At 34.2% G+C, this 19,188-nt stretch overlaps 1 protein-coding gene and 1 pseudogene across 1 annotated transcript in view; both read right to left on the bottom strand.

The window, feature by feature from the left end:
• Positions 1 to 19,188, bottom strand: part of ENPEP (glutamyl aminopeptidase) — a 73,213-nt gene that overhangs the window by 24,560 nt on the left and 29,465 nt on the right. Inside the window, exons 7-11 of the mRNA XM_015594838.2 lie at positions 16,656 to 16,790; positions 14,398 to 14,463; positions 9,422 to 9,487; positions 9,143 to 9,294; positions 3,263 to 3,289 (exon numbers count right to left, since the gene is read on the bottom strand). Coding sequence (XP_015450324.1) covers positions 3,263 to 3,289; positions 9,143 to 9,294; positions 9,422 to 9,487; positions 14,398 to 14,463; positions 16,656 to 16,790 — 446 coding nt within the window. The remainder of the gene's footprint in view (positions 1 to 3,262; positions 3,290 to 9,142; positions 9,295 to 9,421; positions 9,488 to 14,397; positions 14,464 to 16,655; positions 16,791 to 19,188) is intronic.
• Positions 12,683 to 12,801, bottom strand: LOC112485744 (annotated as a pseudogene).

Here is a 19,188-nt window from a genome sequence, read left to right as displayed (position 1 = left end):
AAACCAAGCAGAGGGAGGTAAGGCTGGTAACCTGAGCTGATCGCTCATTCAGTACACTCAGGACTTGATGTCATCTGTGCTCTGAGCTGAGAGTTGAAGATGTTCCCAAACAGGAAACGGGAACTTAGCGCATAGCCTAAGAATGGAGCAGGCACTTTGAAGTAGAAAGGGATGTCTAGTTTGCTTTTGGCTAAGTGACCAGTCATGATTCTGAAGTTTCAGATAAAAATAGGTTTGTCATCAAAGCTCTGTGGACATTAGAGCTCATTCATTCATTCAATAAACAATTACTAGGTACCTGCAGGAGATATAGGACAACCACAACAACAACAAAATAAGCTCCATTTTCTCAAGGAATATTCTCTGGGGAGGGGAGAGACAGGTAAGTCAAGAATTATAGAGGGGGAAAAAAGTGTTAACCATAACGACAGAGAGGTACTGGGAGAGCCCCGAGCTCTCGCGCTCACATGCTACTATTTTCCATCCAGAGCACAATTCCTGTCTACTCTCTGTCAAGCTAATCACTTATTTAATTTAAAATATTATGTACAGAACAAATGTAAATAAAAGATATTACATTCCAGGGGGAAGTGCCACCAGTACCTGGGAAATTTCTAACTGATGAAATTACTAACTCTGCTTTTAGCCCTCTTAACTCCAAGCTTAGATTTCTTTTTATAATCTTTCCTGAACCCTCAAATCTGAGCCAGCGCTTCTCCAATGAGCACCCTTGGCTATTACCACACGAAGCACTTATGACACAGTATTAAAATTGCCTGCTGACCGTCTATACGCTCTCTGGACAGTAATCCACGGGGTAAGGATTGTGCTTTTCCCCCCTCACCATTGTGTCCATGCCTACCTTGGTGTCTGGTGCATAAGTTAGTTCTCAATAAACACTTACCCGAAAAGCTAGCTAATTATTTAATTAATTAAGGATTAAATTCATTATTCAAATATTCTGTCTAATATCTACATGATACAGGTAAGAAAAATGTTGTTAACTCTTGAAATTTATTTTATAAAGCACTTAAACCTCAGTTATCTGGAAAATTCACTTATGGAAAACTCATTACATAAAAATGCTGGGCAAATTGTGTTAGTGTAGATGAATTATTCATGTTTTTAAATTTATAAACAGCAAATCAGGCAGCTTCCTACAACCTTCAATTAACCAATGGTGACTAACGGGTAAAATATGTGATAATAGTTAAGCCAAACTCACTGAAAATCTCCCAGTTTATCAGTGCTGTTACATTTTCTTAAAGGTGTATTTTTTTTTTCTGCCTTCTCCATTTTCCTTTAGCAAATGTGTTTATGAGTAAGAAAATGCTCAGAAGACAGATTGGAATAGATAGAGCTTTGTATTCAAACACAACATGATCACATAAAATAACAAGACAAAATGACATTGATCTGAGAATTCTGGAAGAATTCAGGAGATAGCTGAACACAACAATTAAAAGTAATTGTTAGCATAAATGACCAAGAGAAAGTTTTGTAAAAGCAACAGAAAGGGGTCTTACCTTGACAATAACAAAGGTGGTAGAGATTACAGTAAAAGTAAAAAAATCACAAAAGTTTATAATGAAATTTTAAAACTCCAAAAGTGAAAAAAACATCCTGGATCCACACAAAACCTTGTACACAAATATTTGTAGCAGCATTATTCATAAAAGCCAAAAGGTAGAAACTAACCAAATGCCCATCAACGGATAAATAGATAAACAAAATGTATTATATCAATATGATATGAAAAGAATTTGGCAATAAAAAGGAATGAAATATTGACACATGCTATAGAAATGGATGCACCTTAAAAACATTATGCTAAGTGACATCCAGAATAGGAATAGCTCGAAACGTCACTTAGTATAATGTTTTATATGAAATGTCCAGAACAGGTTAACAGCTAAAGGGTATGAAGTTTCTTTTTGAGGTGATTAAAATTCTCTAAAGTTGACTGTGGTGATGGTTACACATATCTGAATATTATAAGAGCCATTGGACTATACACTTTAAATGGGCGAATTGCACAGCATGTGAATCAAACCTCAATAAAGCTGTTTTAAAAATAATCTACTGGAAATAGGGTAAAAATTTACTTGCCAGGGTAATATTACTAATTAATACTTTAGAACGTTTTGCAGGAGCAAATAGGCATATGTAAATAAAGGACTTTTACTCTTAAGAAGCCACAGGTGAAAGTTCATGCCAAATGCTCTTCTGAAAACAAGTCCTTATGAGATGGAGTGAAGAAGAGTCTCGTTTGTCTTAGATAAAAATGGCTTTGAAACACAAAACAAGTACAATGGTAAAAGTATAAAAAGTGGAATTCTTCTGGAATGGGTGCTAAACATAGCTTATTTATTATTTTTGAGTGATTTTAGGAGAGAACATGTGACAAGTTCTCCTTGTTTTTTATACAACTAAAATTTTTCAAGAAATAAAAAGACAAATCAATGAAGACAGAATACAGTAATACATTTCAAATCAATTTAAGTGAACAGAACAGTCACAGATGAATTTAACATAGGCAAGTGCCAAGTAATTCATTTAAGGAGATAGGTGGATACAGATACAGATAGTGCCTTGAGCTATTGGTGACAACTTACAAATTAGAAAAGATAATTTGGAGTACTTAAAGATTCTAATATGATGATTTGGGAAAATAATAGGTCTACTGTAATGATAGCATTTTAAAAATCAGACTTGTCACATAACAGTTTAAGAAATTCAATGGCTTTTTCCTTTTAATTTAATTTAAAGGAAAGAAGGAAGGAAGGAAGGAAGGAAGGAAGGAAGGCAACCTTATATATAAAACAAACATAAGACTCTGAAAAGTGGAGAGAAGAAGGTAGACTGGCTTAGGACCCCAAATAACATGATGGCAAAAATCCTGCGTTTTCTTATTGCCTTATATATTCTAGAATGAGTGTGGAGAAGCTGGCAACCCAGAAATGTTGGGCACAGACAAAAACCGCAAGAAAAGTCTAATCTAGCCAAGGACCAGGAAATTGATAGCTTAATGAGACAAAACTTTTAAGCAATAACTAACTATAACTAACTACTCCACTCCAGCCAAATACACAAAAATATCACCCTGATTTGCAAAAACCAAGTGAAAATCTACACCTCCTCGTGTAACAAGGCAACCCTGCCCACCACGGTATCAGTGGAGGTGATGTGGGAAGCAGTAACAATGGACTCCTCCCAGCCAGAGAAGTATTAGTGAGGAAGGATCCTGATCTCCCACCTTCACCATTTAACTGGAATATTCCATGTGTAACTAAATTTTTTTTTAAAGAAAAATTTAACTTTTATTACTAAAAAATAAAACCATATGCAAAGTAAAAATAATTAAAAGCCAACAGACAATCATATTCCTTCATAAGTGATCATCCAGTGTACAGTACACAATTAATACAGTTAATACAACACTCTTCAGTAATGAAGATAAGCCCTGTAACTGCTTTCAATTTCTATACCTCTTTATAATTTGGAACTTTGTATCAAAAAATTAGCTGAGGATAAAGATTATTTAAAAAAAATGCCTCGAGGCTTTGGAACAAAGATATTGCATAAATCTAACACATTATATAACATTGAGTATTCACGCACCTACTTGCACATACCCTAATATGCTATAGTTTCTATCAAGTGACACAAAGCAGTCTCGGAATTTAGAAGACAATCTTAAAATGCTATAAAGGATATAACACATTTTAGGAACAATATTGAAATTATACCACCACCATCATCTCTTAAAGTTTCCCATGCTCTTTAAATATCTCCTATTTAGAATCATGTGAACTGGTGAGCTGCAAAGGAAATATTATCCAGCAAACATGTTTCAGAGGTTTTTACCATTTTCTTTAGCTGCTTAGTATTTTTTTGAGGAGCAAGGGGAGATTGGTTTTATTACATTTTGATACAATATATATTTAACATTTTAGCCTTAAAATCTCATGAAAGGGGTTTTAAATGACTTTTTGATTGTTTTTATATCATCTCCTATCAGTCAGAAAATACAGGAGATCTAGAAAGAAGAATCAGTTTTGAGGGTTGGGTTTCAACAAAATGTTGGCTTTTTTTTTTCCTTCATCTATGATTGTTCAAGTCTCTAATAGAGAATGAGAGAATATTTCCTGCTTTCAAGATATAATATAATTTATATAACTCAGGGAGAATATATTTTGTCATCTACATGAAAGAAGTAATCTTTTGTTTTATAACTATTGAAATGCTAGGATTGAGCTTTTACTAGCTCTCTTGGAGGATATTATTGCAGTGAAACTTATTTGGCTCTAAGTTTTATAGAATCAATACATTATTGTTTCTTGGGTCCTGTAGCAGACATTTTCAGTGCTCCATCCTCATCCCCTTGAGTCTCTGTCATTTTTGTACCCCACCTCCAGCCAAATTCCATTGTTCTTTCCCTGCCAACACTTAGGTCTCTCTATCAAAGGACAGCCCTTTGGCTCCTGAGCAAGGAAAGCCAAAAATCCCTGGCAATTTGCATTCTTGTATGCTGCCCTTAGCCAGTGATGGATGAGCACGAGAATCCCTCACCTCATCTGTCAGGACCACTCTGAAGGATAGATAGTCTCTAGACACTGTCTTCTGCAGGACCTGCTTGATATTACACCTTTGCCGCTCGATTTCCCTACTTCCCAATCTCCTACCAGTTTTTCCTAGAAACACTTCTTAATGAATCACTTTTACTTGAATAATCACCTCAGGATCGGCTTTTAAGGAAGATAACCTAAAAGCGATCCTTTGTAGCTTCTCAATAGACATTTCCCCATCTGTAATAATAAAACACTCTAAAGTGCTTTAAATAGAGCCAGCTACTTAGTAAATGCTCAATGAGTGTTGCACATTATCCGTATAACGCTCTTTTAAACTCTGGAGCCTTCATACACGTTGTGGTTTCTGTTTTGAACATCCTTGACAGTCATCCCCCTACACCAATTGACTCAGCTTAAATATCGCTTCTTCAGGAAAGTCCTCTGTAGTCCCACCACATCTCCTGACCTACCCATTAATTAAGGCTCAGCCTATCAGTGGACACATATAACAGGAGAGAATAATTACTGTGAAACTTCCAAATGGAAGCTTGTTTCGCAAGAGAGAAATACTTATAAATTTTAATATCTAAAAGCTCCAGCAGTATTAAATTTGTCCAATCTAATTTGCTAGAACATAAAACAGTAACTAACTATAAAGAAAACAGATTACGGTTATTAAATGAAACACTTTCTGAAACATCTTCTTCACACCCTATAATTCTCCTTCCTCATGTTATCCTAATTGCCTCTGAATAATTGATCTGTGATGATTTATATACGTGACTGTAAAATAAGGTCAACAAGATTATTAACAAATAGATAAACAGGGTGAAGGGTCTTCTCAGTGGAAATCAAGCAGTGATGACTAGAGGCCACCCGGAGTTGGGGTTGGTACAAAATTCTCTACCCCAACTGTGTTAAGAAATTGAAAGAAGTGATAATAAAAATTAGCATGAGTGAAATTAGAATGATATCCAGGGGACAAGCACCACTCAGTATTGATCCCATGTAGCCAGGATCCAGTCTAGGAGAGGGCTCAGCTGGGTAATGGGGGTTGGGGTGCTAACTCCAAAGGGGTACACCCAGGGGCTGAAGGACCTGAGATCCTAATTTTGTTTTCTTCAGTTGGGAGATGTTATCATTTCAGAAACATATATAAAAATGACCATTTAGTTATACAGAAATAGATATAGTATTAAGACTTTCGTACAAGTTGCATTTATACAAGTGTAATAAGTTTCTAAATCATCTGCTGTTTTACACATATTTTGTTAGCTTTTACAACATTTGAAATGTTTTAAAAATCTGGCAAATTATAGAAAATGACATATTTGATTTGTAATTTTAACTAAAATTATTAGAATATCTTAATTCAGTAGTCATCTTTGAATGTCTAGAAGAGTCTGAGTTTTAGTTTGATTCTTAATATCTTAAAAATGCCCAAGAAATTTGACATACTATATTTATGAATTTTCATTGGTTAGATTCATAAAAATATATAGGAAATTTTTTTAAATAGATTTATAAATCCGTAACTAGATGTTGTATTTTGAAATTACAAATGAAATTTAATAAAATCTTAAGTAGTGATGTTCAAAAGTTTCTTGTAAATGACATATGCAAGAGGATTTAATTGATTGGATTTGTAATAGCTGTATAAATGCTTAGGAGAATTTCATTTATGTAATTAGTAAATAAAAACATCCTTAATCAAAAACTAGAAAAACTTCTGTTGGAAAGCCAGTTTCCTTCTCTACCCTTCTCATAGGCCAGCACTTCTCAGAAGTATCTCCTTTTAAATGCTCCTGATTTTAGTTATTTTGGTGTCTAGACCTGTAACTCTAAATACCTCTATTTTTTTAAGATAGTATTTATTAACTCATCGATGAGAGAGCATGATTTAGTTACTTATACTACTGTCTGGTCCATTCCTCTTCTAACAGCCAAAATTTAATAAAGTAAAATTATTATTAGACTTTCTATAGGTTACAATTTTCCTTTAAATAATATACTCATACTGCTATTTTTGTTCCATAAATGCTAGTATTGCTACTCTCTCCTAATGTAAAAAGAGGATATCCTGTGGAGTGTTGATAATTAACCAGCTTTGGGCTGGAGGGATGTAGTATTTGCTGATTTCTATTAACTCACATCATGACCAGTTTAAAACTACCACCATGATGTCACTGAGTTAGGATTAGAGCTAGTTCCAGCACACAACTGAATTAGTATTCCAGCACTTCTTCCACATTTTCTCCTTCTTCCAGCTCCTTTCTTCTGTCAGCTATTTTTCTCTTGTTACAATGTTGACTGCTTATATTTACGATCTTTGCCACCATATGAAAGTATTCGTTATCCATAAGTCAGTTATAAAAGTTAAAAGCCAATAAATAACAGTTATGAAATTATACTATATACAGAATGCTGGCCAAGAAGTGTGTTGGAGTTATATTTCCTTCCTCTACAAACTGATTTCATGCCCCCCGGGTCACTTAAATAAAATCCCTCCTCCCCAAAACTCTAACGTAAGGATCAAATGGAATCTTTTTTCTTATACTTTATCAATGGCATAAAATCATTCTACCCGCATCATATTTTTGAATCATAATTTTTACATAAAGCTTTTTATCTTGGTTTTTCTAATTTCATTCTTTATAGTTGATCAAACTGATGGGCCTTCACCACGTTCTCAAGTTTTCCCATCCTCTCAATCACTGTTTTTCCTGGAGATCGCCCAGTCATCTGCTCTTACTCACAGCACCATGAGCCCACTGGGTTGCTGTCAGCCCGCATTTCCTTTCATGGCTTTCCTAGGTTGGATGCACTGTTCCCTGGATTCCATCTCTTCCTCTTTTTTTGATTTATTTATATTTTTTTCTCCCCCTCCTCCAATCTCCTTGGAGTGTAGCTTAGTAACTTTCTAAGAAGTACTATGTGGAAAGCATTTGCTGACACTGCATGTCTGAAAATGTCTTTTCTGTGCTTTCATATTTGATTTAGTTTCACGGGGTAGAGACTGAGAGGTTGAAAATATTTTTTTGCTTCAACCTTTTAAATAGTTTCACGATTTATTTATCTATTTATCTATTCGTTCATTCATTCATTCATTCATTCATTCATTTTGCATTTGGCTGCTGTGGAGAATACTAAAGTCACACTAACTCATGTATTCTTGTTTTCTGAAATTTCATGAGGATGTAGCTAGATGTTTTCTGTTTTTCCCTTTTGTACTGTGTATTCAATGAGACCTTTGCATTGGAATCCTTATGTCTAATTATTTCTTTGATATACTTTGCCCCTCAAGTTTCTCTGTTTTCTTTATCACGAGACTTCTATTAGTTGGCTGCTATACTTTCTATATTTGTCTTCTCTTTCATATTTGCCAGTTCTATGTGTGTCTGCCTTGTAGTTTTAGAGAATGCCCCAAATTTATTTCTAGTTGCTCTATTAAATTTTTGCAACCAAAAATTTAACTTTCCAGAGATCTTCTGTGTTCTCAGTTTTTTCTTTTAAAGATATTCCACTCTTAATTAACGGGCATAATATCTTCTTTGATCTCTGAATATAGTTCATAAATTTATTTTCTATTTCCTCAATTATGTTTCTCATAGAGACAGGTATTTTTTTTGTTCTTATGGGATTTTACCTTTTATGCTTTTAGATTTTTTTCATGTGTTTTGTGTTCCTTAGTTGTCCATTCATATTTTAAAAAGAACTAAATTGATTATTCTTGGTGTCTCGTATGTAATCCCTCTACTGTTGAAACAGGAGGTGTATTTTTGAACAGGAAGTCTGACCCGGAGCTCTGCGCATGCACAAAGGGAGCTGTTAGCTCTACCCATCCATCCTGCAAATGCAGTAATAAAGAAAGTTTTTTCTAGGTGTCCCAACCAAAGGAAAATCCTTACCTCTCCTCCACTGTTTAAGTCAATTTTTTTAAGAAAAATAAAAAAAAAAAGACAGCCCTTGCCTTGGGTCTTTGTCAGACTTTTGAGAGCTCTGTAATGAGGACAGGATGGCTGTAGATGAAAGGAAAGTGAAGGGGGAGGTCTGAATGGCACAATGTTATGAGTCTAGACTTCAAATTAATTGTCCTATTTTCAGCCTCACTTCTCACTCTTGCCCTCCACTCTTCATGCTAACAATGAGGCCAGAGTGTGTCTAGGGATAGGGAAGGTCAGCTTTCACGTCTACTATTGGCTGCACCTTCCTCAATTTGTTTGGTTTTTTGGGTCAATATTTCTCCTTCTGCTTTTCTTCTTCTAGAATTTTATAATGCATATAGCCCCTTCCTTTATTTTCTTTGCATTTATGAGTTTATTTCTTTTAGCACTTATATTCCTTTATTCAATAATTTCTGGGAAGACCAGGACTTGCATGCATGTGCTCAGTCTACCACTTTGAACGTGGAGACCAGTGAGTTATTTTTGGATGTTTTTGTTTCCCTAAAGATGCCACTTTTTTGTATTATCACCCATCAGTCATATACTGAAGAGTAGGCACTAAGCAAATGACCAGTATTGCCATCAAATTTTTGCTTTTCTCTTGAAATGCATTATATAGATCCTTACCCAAGAGCTGAATGTGGCTGAGAAGAATTCGCTTTTGAATCTAACAGAAACCGTTTCTGTGTGATGTTCCTCATATTTTTCACATTAAGTACAGGATAACCCATCTGTATGGTCCAAGTGTCCATTACTTCTTTCACTGGTAGATTACTTGCCTGAGATTTTAAAAAACATGGAGATTAATTAATGAGTAAGGAGAAATAAAAGGATAATCAGATTTTAAAAAATTGATAAATCATTTGTTAATCAAAAAAACATATTTGGTGATATACTCTTCTTTACCTCTTCAAGTGCTCCCCAAAAATCTGAAGTTCTTGCATTCTTAAATTTGTATTTTTCCAAGTAAATCTGTGTGTGAGAGATAACAAGTATTTTAGGTGTCAATATTTGCTTTTCTCATACTTATACAGCATGAACTGAACCCCTAAAATATTTCACTCTAATGTATAATATAGAAAGTGTACCTAAAATGAAAAACAAATGATATACTGTATGCAAAACATTTTGTAACCTATAAAAACACTATACTAAGGAATAGTTTTTCTTACTAATGATATAACTTGTTCTTTTTTTTTTTTGTCTAATGGAATTGCAAACAAAAGAGTTTAATTTTTTCAGGACAAACGATATAAGATATTTAAGGGGAGTCAAGTATTTAGCAAACAGTCTATAACATTTTTGATCCACTATGAAGAGAGATCCATAATTCTGTGATCTTCACTTAGTGGTGTTAACCTGTCCACTACTGTCTGCATCCCCTACCTTCATTTATGATGGTGTTTTCTTATCTCAGACACTAGATGACCCCATCACACATGATTGATTGAGACGATATACAAAGATAAAATGAGTGAGCTTGGCTCTCAGCCCAGGCTGTGCAAACTTTTTCAATAAAAAGCTATATAGTAAAGATTTTAAGCATTGTGGGCCATATAATCTCTGTTGCAACTACTCAACTCTGCCTTCCTAGCAGAAAAGCAGCCATAAATAATATGTAAATGAATGAGCATGGCTGTGTTTGTGCACATTAATATTCAAATTCCATATAACTTTAATGTGCCATGAAATATTCTTTTTCTTTAGATTTTTTCAACCATTTAAAAATTTAGAAATGATTTTGTCTGCAGACCTTACAAAAATGAATGATGCGCCGGATTTGGCCTGTAGGCATTAGTTTGCACACCTCTGCTCTAAAGAAATGAATATATAACATTTTGAATGATAATGATAATGATAATGATGATGATGATGATGATAATAAAGAAGAAGAAGAAGAAGAAGAATAAACTGTGGAAATTGTTCATTTGAAAGAATAAAGTCTTCACTCTTCAAATGTTTTTACGATACAAATTTTTAACTAGAAGTCTTTCTCTTTTGACAATTCTGTTCATGACATATCTTTACATATGATTTTTCAGCTCTAATGTGATATATCTTTAGAGAAAAATCTCAGTTTTCTCCTAATTTCATAACTGGGTACCACTGGTGTTTCTCTGGGAACCTTCCAAAGCTCCTGCTACATCACTCCTCTGTTACTTTCTAGAGATGTTCCATTTAAAATGTTGAAGTCTTTGATAGTTATAGAAGCTTCTTAAGTATTCTTTGAGCCTTCAAAGAAAAGAAGTAGTGGTTGACTGTGCAAGAATCATTTTCACTCTGAGTTGCTATAATTTTCAGGAGGTGCTATACCTAACTGACATCATCTTCTAAATTCCTCTTCTTTTCAGGCCTAGAGAAATACAACAATATTAGCAGAATTGCTCCATGAAACCTGAAGGAATGTGCCGGCCAGTGTGGAATGCTGCCTTCGGATTTGTTCTTCTGATTAGTTCACCACTCGGCACTGCCACTGGAGGGCAGGCAAAGGAAAGGAGAAGAAATGAAAGGCACACTCTATGCCAATTTCAAGTATTCATTCCAGAGTTTGCACGAATCATTCATTCTCTCTTAATAAAATAATTGGATACTTGGAATAGTAATAATTATAACTATAGCTACCTGTTAATGACAATCTCTAGTGAATAATAGCTTCTTAAAATTAATTTAGAGGCATTTATTAGTATATTTACAATGTCTTGAGCTTAGAAATGAGCAATTATGTAACTGGAAGGGACCTTAAATATTATTTAATACAACGCTCACATTTTGGGAGCGAAGGAAACTAGTGCCTAGAGGGGTGAAGAGATTTGCCTGAGATTACCTTAAAGAGAATTCTGAATACTGAACGAGTTTGTGAGGTTTTCATCACTATTGTTGTTATTATTATTATTTTTTAAATTGCATTTTGTTGCTTCTCTTGAGCAAGTGGTTAAATGGACATTTATATAAACAGTATATTAAAAGGTGCTCATTTTATTTTGTCTAGATTAGTATTTCTGAATAGTCTATATTAAAGAAATTTCCTTCTTCAGCTTGAATAATGACAGTTCCAGTCATAATTTCACCATGACTTAGGTCAACCAATAACAATCCCTCATTAGTTGGTATTGTTGAACACAAAAAGAAAAAAATAATGTTTCTATTACTAGTACTGCAGGAAGGGAAATGGCATTTTTCTGCCGAGTCATTCCTGTCTTATAAGGGATACTACTGATTCTAGGAGAAAAAGAAAGGATGGATATATTGCTCAGCTTCTATTTCATGACTATATTCATGACATTGTCACGAACGCCGCATTATCTATTTTGACTTCTTATGTATGAACACAGCCTTAAAGATTTTCCAGTTCATAGTTTTGCTCTTATTTCCCCTCACTCTGTACCCGCTTTGCTGTCTGTGATGGGGGTTTGGGGAAAGGTAATGGGCATGAAAGAGAACAGATAGCCGGCCATCCCCAGATTTAGCACCACACCAGATTAGCTAATAAAGAGTCACTTTGGGCAGAAAGTGAGTATGTGCAAGGCGAAGATCTTGAACAATGTCACGGCTTGTGGTGATAACTCGAAGAAGGATTCTGTTCGGATTCTTGAACTGTGTGAAGGAATGTTCCAGTTGGTTTGAGAGCTTACTGAGTGTGGCCTGTATTTTCAGAGACCAGCTAGTATTTGAAAATTGAAGGAAAAAAGTTAATGTTTCAGTGGGGTTTTTTTTCGTTGTTTTTTGTAAATTTATTGCAGAGCACTATTATGGTATGAAAAATTAATATCTATTTTTTCTAGTTCATCTTCTAGTACCACCAATAGTCACAATTAGGGTGCAAGAAGACTGCTTTAACTTGAGAGAAATACTCATTTTAGACAGGACTGGATTTTTAATTAATTATACCACAGATACTGGGCTGAAAGAAATGCAAGAGTATTATTGAATTATTCACTTTTAAAGACTCTTTGGTATGTCTCTAAAAATGTTAATATGGAAAATCATTTCATTCGAAGGTAGCTTTGAAGATTCCAGAAACGTGTTATTCATCAGTCTAATTTAGAATGAAACCTATGTAAACTAAATTTTAATTTTTTAAAAAATTATTTTAGGCAAACCCTTCATTGACCTCACAGATTGCAAGGACCTTGTCAGTTTACAATCCCTTATTTTTCTTTTTTTTTATGCCTACAGCACATGGTCTTCCCAGGTGGTCTCCAATCCAAGTACTAACCAGGCCCGACCCTGCTTAGCTTCCAAGATCAGACGGGATCGGGCTTGTTCAGGGTAGCATGGCCGTAGACAGATTTTAATTTTTAAAAAGGAATTGTCTGTTTATTTCTTGAATGAATGAATGAATAGTCTATAATAAATACTATAGAATATATAAATAAATGAACATTCATTCATTTTTGATTCTCCTAACGTGTGTAATGCATTCTACTAGGCATTGGAGTATATGCAAGGACACAGAGAACAGAGTTCCTTGCTAAAGCTGCTTACAGTAAGAGAAGATATGATGAAATTTGAATTTGAAGCTGATAGGAAACTTATAAGATGTTCTAATGTACATCTAAGAACAAGCACACAGTTTCTCCTTTTTCACCTAATGTCCACACAGAATACTTTATTAATGGACTAAAGGAAGAAGAGGTACCGATGTACTCCCTGAATATTTACTAAATTCTGGTCTTATTTCTTACTTCCATAGTCACCTAGGAATTTTAGTATTGAGTAGAAGGGGACTGTTTCCTTTTGGAGTAGTATAGAAAGTACTAAATGCCACATAAGCAGACTTGGTGGTAGTGAGAATTGTAGGACTGACAGACAGGCACTGTGCTGGCAAGTCACCGTACCTCTACTCTTTGGGAAGGACAGCAGGGGCACTGCTCTGACCTGTGTTCACTTCCTGAGCTGGACGCCATCAGCACTGCTCTGCCTAACTATCTGGGGTGTCAGAGCAGGGAGGATGGAGACAGAAGGCAAAGAAGAGGAAGACAGTTCCACCTCTAGGCTACAACGGGCCAACCTGCAGACAGGACACTTGGGAGGGACACACTGTCGTTACTTTGATAATATAAGACCCCGAGAGAATTGGCTTAATGTCTGCTAGAAGAATAAAAATTAAACCAAAACAACTACTGGGAGTAATAAGCTTAAGTGGAATATGTGAAATACTTTAGAATGTTTATCATTATTTCCGTTTCCTAAAGAAAAAAGGCCCTCTTTAGTCACCGACTCCATCATAATAGGAATGTTTATATTAATCATTTTTCAAATCCAGTAATAAGGAAAAGTCTTTTTACAAGCTGTAAGAGAAGATTTGAGTAGATAGATTTAAATGTTTATATCATGTTACTACATACTGAGTTGTTTTCCCTGGAAATTCATACATTGAAGCCCTAATCCTCATTGTGGTGTTTTTTGAAGATGAGGCCTTTGGGAGGCCTTTAGTTTTAGATGAGGTCCTGAGGGTGAGACTCTTACGATGTGTCCTTATAAGAAGAGACACAAAATCTCATTCTCTCTCTCCCCCTCCCTTTCTACCTCCCTCCTCTCTCCCTCCCTCTCTTCCCACTTCTCGAGACACACAGCCCTCTCTCCAACGCATGAGAACACAGAAAGAAGGCAGTCATCTGCAAGCCAGGAAGACAGCCCTCACCAAAATCTGAATTTGCCAGTACCTTAATCTGTTTAAAATTCTCCATGAAATGTCTACCAAATGGTAATCACTGATACAATATAGGCACTTAACTGGATGTGAATTCTCTTTTTAATGTTTGCTATGTTATCTATCCCCAAGCAGAGTAAAAGTAAAAAGGGAATTGTCCTTAATTAATCACATATCTTACAACTCATATCAGTGTAGTTTTAATATCATTAAAAGTAATAAATTGTACCTGACATCCTTTTTGAAATTTCTCTGGTGTTATCCAGTCTTCAAGCATTCTCAGAAGAGAAGCACCCTAGGATGGGAAAGAAAAGCAAATTAAACTAATAAAGGACATGTAAAGGACAAATGTCAGTGATCATTATTGTGGTTAGTATGTCATGGTTGTATTTGTGAGCTTTCCTGTAAATGGTTTTGCTAAATTACATGGTTATAGCTCTATGATTTTGTGATAAAAATACCACTTGGCACACTACCTGTTTCTGTGCTTCTAAAATAACTTAAAGGTAAAAGGGAAATTGATAAAACGGCCAGCATTTCAGTGACTTGAGGTTCCAGTAATTATTGCACTTCATCAAATGAACCAGCAGGTGGGGCTTTCCTCATGAAAGAGGCGGTAATGTTTAAACAACGATGTTCTTTTATGAATAAGAAAAGTAGTGTCAAGATAAAATTTTGGGTATTTATTATGTATGTTTTAATACTTAAAAATATATTTAACAGCAGGAAGTAGATATTTGAGGAATTATCTGGTCAAATAATTTAATATAGATATATAATTGAGGCATAAAATCTTTCTCTTCAAAAGTGGTTGATCTCATTGGGTTTCCTCTAGTCTGAAGAATCGGATGAATACCTCTACTCTCTACATTCTTTTCACATGTTATGAGATTAGTATTAAAATTTCCTATTAATAGAATTTTAAGTCAACTTTCACGTAGCTGATCAGAAAAATATTTAGGTTAGTAATTTTGCTATAATTTATTAAGTATTATAAATTCTTTTTGTACCTAGTAGAAGGATTAGAAACATTTATTTATTTCTGACCTGATATCTTAAACCCATGGAGTATTTGGGACTCAGGAAAAAAAACTGATTCAACAAATATAAACTTCTCCCTGGATTAGAAACTTTCATTTTAACAGGAAGATGAAAAGAGTTGTTGACAGTATAAAAGAAAAATAAATAAAAGAAGCCTGAAAAAAATGCCATGGGAATAAAATGAGAAGAAACGACAAAAAATATGATGCTATGAATTTCAAATTAATATATATAAGGCTTTTTCTTTTCACTCAAGCCAATTTTAGCTAGTATTTACTTTAATAATTATAATATTTTTATATAAAACTTTAGGTATCACCTAGAATAACAAAAGGTATTAGTTTGCAGTGGCTTTTGAGCGAGTTAACATAGCGGGTAAACTCTGAGAAGCTGAGGTGAAAAATGACAAAATTGCGTCGCATACAGGTATACGTTTAGAGATGCTGTAAGAGAAAACGGGTAACATAAAACTTGGGGCGCTACGGATTTTCCCTAACATTTCATAAAATTATAATAGATAAAAATGCCCCATTTACAACATACTAACAAAGTCACGTTTAAATCTTATTAAAAAAATAATAAAATTCCTTTAAACCGAGTTGGATTCAAATACTTATTAGAAGTACTAAAGCATTCTACTAGATAAGGCACCCACATATATGGCATTGTTCTTTGACCACGTGGACAGAAAAAGATTTACTGACTTTTTTTTTTTTTAATTGGCAAAAATTATGACAACACATTCTGTTGGTGGGAATAAAGAAACTTCCATACTTCGCTGGTGGGAATATAACTTGATAAAATCCTTTTGAAGAGAAGTTTGGTAATATTTAACAGAAGTATTTAACTTTTTAAAAATAAATTTGTTTATTTATTTTAGTTTCAAGTATACAAACAATCCCCATAATTACTCCTTCTCTCCTCTGGTTTTCCACCTACCCAATATATTATTACTAACTGCATTCCCTATACGGTGCTCCCCATCCCCGTGACCATCTATCAACTACTAATTTGTACTTCTTTGACCCTTCACCCCATTCTCCCAGCCCCTAAACCCCCTCCCCTCTATCCGTCACCAAATTGTCCATTATATTTGTGAGTCTATTTTTGATTAGTTTGTTCTTTTTGCTGATTTACTGTCTTTTAAAAAATCAAACACAACAATTTAAAATTTGATGCTTAAAGTTTGAATGTCCAATGATCAGAATGAGAGCTGTTATAAACAAAAGCAGAAAGAAAAAATTTTGTAAATCTGTTTCAAAATCCTGAAACAAAGATGAGCATTTGTCAGTTCTCTGGAAGAGCAGAAGTTATGGAATTCGGCACTCAGAATAAGTTCCCAAAGCCCATTAGCATAGTCCAACCAATCTTACCATATTTAGGCATTTACTAAAAGAAAAGCCACTCAACAAGAAGATGTTCAAAACAATACCATATTTTCCCCACCTTGCTATAGGATATTCCGTCAAAAACAGATGTTATTTCTGCAGGGGTGGTCACAGTGACAATGATTGGGTGTGAAGACATCAAAGAATCGTCCTCTTGTACAGGTAGTACATCTTCAAGTAACAGCTGGTCCCGCTGAAATGACAGAATGAATCAAAAAAAAAAAAAACACTTTATGCCAGTTCATATTTCAAAATATCATGTATATAATACAAATTGGGGGTAAATAGATATAAATGACTCAAATTACTTAAAACAAGCACTAAGTGTTCAAATTAATTATATTTTACACTAGTTGGTATATACTGATTCTATCCCTTTCTACTGTTTATAACTCCTTTGATTTGCCTCTATATTACAGACCAAGAAGACACATGCATCTGTGAATTGAGACTTTCAGACATATGACAAACTTTTCAAGCCCTGTTTCCATATCTGTGCAATGAGAGTAAGGATATCACCTCAAAGATTTGTTCTGAGATTTAAATGAAGAAGCATGTTGATTTGCCAAAAATTTATGTTCAGGTTTTTAAAAAAAATGTTTTGGCAACTAATCATTGGAGTTTGGATGATTCATAATTAACTGAAGAAAACATTAATCTTTGCATTAGTTCTAATCAATAATCATTCTCTCATTCCAGCCCTAGATTTTCTCTAGCAAAATAGCGTAGTTGAGAGGTCTGGCTCTATAATCAGACTTTCTTGGTTCAAAGCTCAGTTTTTCCATGTTCTAGACATATAAGTTTAAGTCCCCTCACCTGTTAAATAGGGGTAATGATGGCATCTACTTTTTAGAATTGTGCAGATGATTCAATTAATAAATGCATGGTAAGCAGGTGGTATAGCACCTGACATAGAATAAAAACCTAATACAGCTGCTATTATTATTTTGATTCTTGATCACTTAGATTATGAAATCAAACTCTGTTAAATCATAACTAATAAAAAATCTTTATTGGTCTTATTTATTTAAAAATATTAGTTTTTACATTTTCTAATTTTGTGATTTCCTTTTATAATAAGCAAGGTACTATTGTCAAGTGGTAACTGCCAATCAAGGTGACTTTGACTTGGACTTTAATTTCTGTCACTCTAAAACTTTAAGTATATAGACAGAATCTTGTTCTCAGTATTAGGAAATTTGACTCTAGTCTTGGTTGTGCTACCGATTGTCTGTGTGACAATGGAAAGTTATATTATCTTCCTGGGCATCAGATTTTCACCTGTGAAATGAGGCTTCACTATTGTGGTATTTACTAAGCTCTTTGAAAATGCATCTTTATTTATCTGTCCCCTCCACCTACAAGACATAAACTGATAACTTCTTAAGAGCAGAGTTTTTTAAATTCAATTTTGAGTACTTTTTGTTCACTGAATGAAGCATGAAAAAAATAAAAGAATAAAGAATGGATGGGTTGAATCATGTCATTTAATTTCATTTAAGAACTGCATACTAAGTTTTTCTGGAATTTAATTGGTGTTTTTGAAAAACTGAAATTGGAATGTTAAAATATTATATATTATATTATATAATAATATTAAAATGTTTTACTTACAACTTGATATAAGAAGGGTATCAGGTTACTTTATAAAATAAAGGAAAAAATTTTTTCATTTGTATAGCTTAATGTTAATAAATTATGAAATCAGTAATTATCAGCATAGATTAGTAGTTCTCGACTAGGGTGAATTTTGTCCCCCATGGGACATCTGGAAATAGGGGGAGACACTTTTAGTTTCATAACTAGAGTGGGAAGGTTACTGGCATCTAGTAGATAGAAGCCCAGGATGCTGCTAAATATCCTACAATACACAAGACAACGAACCGCAACGAAGAATTATCTGGCCCAAAATGTCAATAGTTCCATGGTTAAAAACCTCGATTTGTATTAAATTGTAAAGAAACAGTTATTGAGAATTAACTTTTTCATTTTTAAAGATGTAGAAACTGCAAGGGCTTCAAGCGTTTAACAATGTCTTTTTATTCTGTCCAGTAGAGGGCAGTAGTCTGTACAGTTCTCTTTCACATCCACACACTTAAACTTTCATATATACAAAATGATAAGAATAACTTATACTATATAAATATAAATAAATAAAAGCAGATCTAGCTTTTTGGGGAAAAAAATCTGTAGAGTTCATAGAAGACTCTGTTCCAGGCCCCTCAGGGGCATACGGTATGATAATAGTAATTATGAGTACATTTGGGGAACTTTAAGCTTACAAGACAGAGAACAACATTCTTCTTTCGTAGAGGAGAGAACTGACTCAGAGAGGACATATAACTTGCTCAAGGTCACACTCCCTGTAAAGAATCTACGAAATGATTCATCCAGAGTTTGAACTTGAGTCTAACTACTAAGTTTATGCTCTTATCTCTTCACCGCACTATTTCAGCAACCTGCGTAGATTATTTACAAAATTAGGCTTAGGTATTTTTTGAAGGGTTAGCACTACAGATACTTTCCGAAACACAGAGTTGGCATTGTCTAAACTAGCTTTTTTTTTTTTTTTTTTTTTTTCCTTCCTTTCA

The sequence above is a fragment of the Pteropus alecto genome, unplaced genomic scaffold, assembly GCF_000325575.1.
Source record: "Pteropus alecto unplaced genomic scaffold, ASM32557v1 scaffold5, whole genome shotgun sequence".
NCBI classification, from domain to species: Eukaryota; Metazoa; Chordata; class Mammalia; order Chiroptera; family Pteropodidae; genus Pteropus; species Pteropus alecto.
Note: the sequence above shows the minus strand (reverse complement) of the source record. Positions and strands in the feature narration are given on the sequence as shown.